We start from the raw sequence: 6,000 nt of genomic DNA, 5'->3' as shown, positions 1-6,000 counted from the left end.
CTGTTGACCAGCTTCAACAAAATTGGAGCCAAACACCCTACAACCCCAAAATCAGAGTCGCCGGAGACCAAAACGGAACAGGCTGTTACCTGAGACTGCTCGACGCACTGCTGGAACAGATCCATGACGAAATTGACTTGGTTCTCGCGGTCCGACAACAAGTCGTCGGTGTTGGAAATGGAATTGGGCTCCGAAACGATGTCGTCGCGGTTCTGCTCGGCGTGGATTGTGGACTGGTACTTGGAAAAGATGTCGTCTTCGCCGTCAAAGTCTTCGTCGTCTTCTTCGTGGACGGTGACGAACTGGGCCGGCGGGAAATCAGGATCGGAGGAGATGTAGAGGTCGAAGTCGTTGGAGGACCAGTAGGGGAGGGATTTGAAGGCTTGTTTATATGGTTGTCCTCGTCGGCGCGGGAGAGAGAGAGAGAGAGAGAGAGAGAGAGAGAGAGAGTGTGTTGCTCGTGCCGGAGAGAGAGGAGAGATAAAGGAGCATGGCATCAATGTCTTTTTCCAATTAGGCTGAGGGCAAAAATGTCATTTTACTTCAAATAGGGTAAGTGTGAATAAAAATCTCTTGCTGAGGTAAGTGAGATAAATTTAGCTCATTTTGAGGCTTTTGGTCAAGAACCATTTTATTTTTATTCTTCTGCACTTTATATACATGTATTGATCAAGATTATAAAAATATTATAATCTTAGACAACAACGGTAATTTTTTTTGTTTTGTTAAAAAAAAAAACATAAATAATAACTTTTAAAGACTTCCTAACGTTGAGTCATACAGAAAGTTTTTTTGGATAACCTAAAATGTATGACCCCAAGATTTGCCCCAAAAAAAAAGGTTTAACTAAGGTAAATCCGTAAATGCCATAATTAAAAATATAATAATAATATTCTAAAAAAAAAAAAAAAAAAACGACCATTGGTAAAAGCAGTTGAGTTCAGGAAAACTAAAGCTGTTGAAGTCTCTCCGGTCTTCAGTTGGCGATGGCGGCAAAGATTTTAACGTCTCCTTTTGTAGGAATTGCCGTTTTCGTCACCTTGCTCGCTCTCTTCGCCTTTTACTACAAGCCACTCTCAAAACAGGTCAGAAGCTCAAAACTCACTTCTTTTGCCTCTTCTTTTCATGCTTTGGGAGCTAATCAAAACCAAGATTCGGTTTGGCTTGGGTTTACTCCTGGGAATTGGTCTTTTATTTTAACAAATCAATAGGGTATTTGTTTTTCCGGGTTTGCGCACTAACACAAATAGCTTATATTTGATTGCTTAAGTAACTTTGGTTTGCGTTGGAATGTTTGACATTATAATCTAGATGATGCTGATATTTGCAGAGATTGTTCACTGTTGAAGAATTGGCTTTGTACAATGGGACTGATCAAAGTTTGCCAATCTTCTTAGGAATTCTCGGGTATCCTTTTGCTTCTCCACTGTTCAGATGTGTGTATACTAATTGTCTGTGAACTTAAACTTGGTGATTCCTAGAAACTAATTCATGTTTTTTTTTATCAGATCGGTTTTCGATGTGACGAAAGGAAAGTCTCATTACGGTGAGGGTGGGGGTTATAATCATTTTTCTGGAAGGTGTGTTCCCTTTTATACATGTGTTGAATTTTGTAAGTGCTATGGTTAGACATTCCACAGTCTGAACTCTTCTTCTTTTTAATCAACTTCATTCATAATGTACGGTACAGCAATAGTTCATCTTATGGGGTAAAAATGTTTCAATAGTGCCTTATGGACTGGTTAATTTTGTGTAAACTGAAAAGATCCCCAAGGGGGCAAGCTGAAGTACACAAGAAACATACAACTACAGAAAATGAAAACAGAAAGTCTAGTATTATGAGATTGATAGGCAGTTCGTTTCATATCTAATTGCCTCTAGTGAGAAACTCGTACTGATACTTTTTTTCCCTCAAAATTTCCATTTTTCATTTGATATAACAGTATTTGGTTTCTGTAGAGCCCTCAAATATAGTTGATCATCAATTATATCCTTTTCTCCTTTGTATCTGTCTAGACTTGTGTATTAATATTTGTTTTTTCCTTCCCATGTTCGTCAATGAAGAGATGCTTCACGAGCATTTGTTTCTGGAAACTTTACAGGTAAGAATGGTCTTATTCTTTTTTGGCTTTAAATTAATTTTGATCACATGCAAGCTTAAATTCGAAAATGTTTGGAGTTGCCTTTGCATTTATCTGTTCTTGGCTTATTTTTCTGATTAGTGTATTTTTAGTTCTGAAGTTGCTTTTGAATTTTTAGCGGACAAGCGAAAGAGTTGGGTTTGTCTGTTGAAGGGAATTCTTTTTCTGGTGAATAAGGAGAAGCTTTGAATGTTAGTTAAATTCACTTGGATGTTTAAGCTTGAGATTTAGAATTTTGGAACAATTTGGAAACCTTATCAGTTACCTCTATATTTCTCTACAAGAATGTAATTGGATGATTAATTTTCTCTATGGATTTATAGCTGAATGGTGATGTAACTTTTGACACTATAAGGTTTCAATGTTACAACAGTACTAATATGGTATCTGGCTTTTTCATTTGTTATATTGCAGGAGATGGGCTCACAGACTCGTTAAGCGGTTTATCCAGCCAACAGGTAACTAATGTTCTTTCCTCCCCCACTTACCTGGTGGTTGTGAAGCCACACTGGCCTCAAAGGGGGAAATAACCATTTAAATTTTAACCATTTAAATTTTAGAACTGTGGCTACCAAAATCATCTATATGGATGTAGCTGCTGATTCTAGCCTTCTTAGTAAAGAATTGCAGTTTGTCAGTAGCTCACCTTTTGTGAGCCCATGGTTCCCCCTGCTCACCCTATGTCTTGCTTATCATTTGATGATCAGATTACACACTTTTAGACACAAAAATAAAATTAGGGAGAAGTAAGTAAATATTCAATCGAATCCCTACTTTTTGGTTTAGCTGGAATTTTGGGACTTTGACATGAAGTTTCATTAATTTGTACCACAAGTATGATTCAGTTATTTTGTTCTGCAGGTGAAGAGTATTGTTGAATGGAGGGATTTCTACTTTAGAACTTACACGTGAGCTATACATCTTTTTACTATTTCAGTGCTGTTGGAAGTTGGAATTAAAATGCCTTTAATATTTTTGGAAGTTAATTCATGGTTACTGGAACACCATTCTTACAGCCCATCTATTACCACTTCTGAAACTGTTGGGAACCGAAATTTTAGACTTAATACTAAGTTTCCATTGTATATAATTGGGAAGTTTTACCATGAATGTCTTAAACCTTGTATGTCTGTTTGATGTAATATAGATATCTACTACGCATAGGAATCATTGTTATGTCTTCAATTCTAATGCGTATAATTGTTTTGGTAAAGGGTGAAGATCCATTACCAAAGAATTGGCTTGCGGATAAGTCATTTTCTTTATATCCGCTCGAATGGCCTCTGGCCTCTTCTTTGGAATAAACTTGTGTGCCTCTAACTGGTGCACCAATATGTCTTATGACAATCACAATACACTTGTTTTTTGCTCCAGTATTTGGGCCTGGTTTCTATTTCTTGTCATTTTAATTGTAGTGATGTACATGAGGAAGATACTATTGTGCATTTTTTCATAACTCACCTTTTTGAATGAATGAAATGCATGGTAATCATTATTCATGACTTAATTGTCAGATTTGTTGGTAAGCTAGTAGGTCGGTACTATGATCCCAAAGGAAATCCTACTAAATATTTGAAGGGGGTTGAAGCAAAGGCTGCCAGAGGGGCACAGCTATTGAAGAAACAGGAGATTGAAGAAGCTAAGCAACCTGGTTGCAATTCAAGGTGGAGTCAGGATGAGGGCGGAGAGGTATGTGTTTCGGTTCTTATAATATTTCTGTGCCATGTGTATCAACTTTGTGCTGTTGTGGAGGCTTATAAACTAGGATACCAACTCAATGGTGTGTAGTACTGCTACTTGTACCTTGATATCTGAAACACTAGTAAACAGAGGTGATGCAATGAACCTAGCATAAAACTAGCTGAATCAACTTCAGAACTGTAGTCTGTCACATATCTGGGGTTGAATGAGCTTTATCTTATATGTCAATCATTTTGGTTAGGTTTGGTGTGATGTGGGTGTCCCACGATTAGTTCAGAGGCCACTAGAAATTGCTTTGACTGGGAAAATGAGCAAGCGATGTGCGTGCTTTAAAGAGGATCAACTGAGCCAACCAGGGTTGGACGTCTACGAAGGATGTGAATATCTTGCCAAGACCTGCCGAGTTTAAATGAGTCCCTTTGCAGAACTTCCATCTCAGAGAGTTGAGTGAACCCTTTTTATGCAGATGTCAATTGTCGATGTTTTTTAAAAGGTTGAATAAGGAGGGATGAACTGAAGCGACGTGAAGAAAGAGACTACTAAAGCGGACGAAGTGATGTGCAGTTCTCTTCTAGCTGTGCAATGTTGGATTTAACATATTTCGCAAACTGATTTGGATGGAATTTTGTATTTCATTGTATTCTGCTTTGTATTGTAAATTATATTTTACATTTTAGTTACTTAAAATAGAGTGAGATCATTCAGTAAATGCTCGAATGCACATTTATTTGGAGAAAATGGTACATTTGGCCTTTTGAATAATTTCTCTCCATAAGAAGTTAAGAACCAAAGAAGGTTGTCCAACAACCCTCCTCCTACAAATAAGGCTATTGTTCGTTACAACGTCCATTGGAACCCTCCTCGAGATACTAGAGTGAAGATTAACTTTGAACTATAAGAACGCTGCATTAGCTCCAAGGACGTATTTGGGGCGGGTTAATTTAAGGCTTACTTACAAGACTTTTTTTATCTTTGTCGATGGCTTACTTACAAGATTTTTTTTTATCTTTGTCGATAATAATTCAATAGAATTTGACACTGACACTAAATTTTAGAAGAAAAACTATAATAATTAGATAGAATTTGACACTGACACTAAATTTTAGAAGAAAAACTAAAGAGAACAGGAACTAAAAAGAAGATAATTATGCCAAAAAGGGAGAGATATGGATTAGTAACAAAGAAAACAATCCTACGAGACTCGAACCCAAGTATGCACTTGGAGTTAAAGTGCTTGTCACTTTACCAATTAAACTATAATCAGAGCCTTACTTAAGGAGTACACTTATACTATGTAAAAGATTGAAAGAATTTTGAGTTGGGTTGTAGCCCATTCAGCCCCATCACGTGGCTACGTCCCTGATTAGCTCCACCAGCGGAACACCGAACACCTAGCCTTGAAGAAAGCCAAGTAGAAAGGCTTTCATCATGTTTCATTTGAAGGAGTTTCAATCTAATTTCAGTGTGTTAATGGTAGTCACCTCTCCGCCCCATCCCCCAGCCCCCCCCAGATTGAAGACTGTTGTTCGAAATATCCACCCCCTTAATATAATATATTTTTCATTCACTCGTGCTATTGATCAAATTTGACTGATTTGGCTTGATTATGGTCTATATTGTAATAATATCTATGGTTAATAGATTTTTTTTTTTAGAAATATAATTACATTAATAAGTAATTTAGATAGACATTAGAAATAAATATATAGGAGGGTCATTGACTCATTGTAACCTCTCCTTAACTAAATTTGAAATACACAAAATAGAACATTTTTTTAGTTATAACCTGTGTTGGCCGATTACATTTACTATATCTATATGTAGATATAACTGAAGAATGAGGAGAAGTAATGAAAAAGATTTTGCACCTCTTCAACCAAAGCACATTCAATCGACCAATGTCACTTTCTTGCATTCAAAGCATTATTCACTCCAAAATGATCTATTTCCATAATAATATGTAGGGTTGGAATTTTCAGCCGAAACAAACCAACCAACTGAATCCGAGCCGAACCAAAGAAGTTGGTAACCGACACTGTCAGTAACCGAACTCTTAGTATGGTACAATTGTACTGACTCTACATACACGGTACGGTAATGGTTTCAATTTTCATATATACACAGGACACCGTACCATACCGAACTCATGTATAATTAG

General features: G+C 36.9%; 1 protein-coding gene across 1 annotated transcript; it reads left to right on the top strand.

The window, feature by feature from the left end:
* The first annotated feature begins 930 nt into the window (after positions 1–930).
* LOC112187808 (membrane-associated progesterone-binding protein 4) lies at positions 931–4,604 on the top strand. Its single transcript, XM_024326754.2, has 8 exons — positions 931–1,085; positions 1,331–1,407; positions 1,509–1,580; positions 2,065–2,102; positions 2,556–2,599; positions 3,003–3,049; positions 3,656–3,830; positions 4,084–4,604. Exons 1-8 carry the CDS (start codon positions 987–989, stop codon positions 4,249–4,251), a joined length of 720 nt encoding a protein of 239 aa, XP_024182522.1. The 5' UTR covers positions 931–986; the 3' UTR covers positions 4,252–4,604.
* Positions 4,605–6,000: the final 1,396 nt, after the last annotated feature.

Source organism: Rosa chinensis, chromosome 2, assembly GCF_002994745.2.
Source record: "Rosa chinensis cultivar Old Blush chromosome 2, RchiOBHm-V2, whole genome shotgun sequence".
NCBI classification, from domain to species: domain Eukaryota; kingdom Viridiplantae; phylum Streptophyta; class Magnoliopsida; order Rosales; family Rosaceae; genus Rosa; species Rosa chinensis.
The sequence above is the reverse complement of the archived record's forward strand: the minus strand, read 5'-3'. Positions and strand labels throughout refer to the sequence as shown.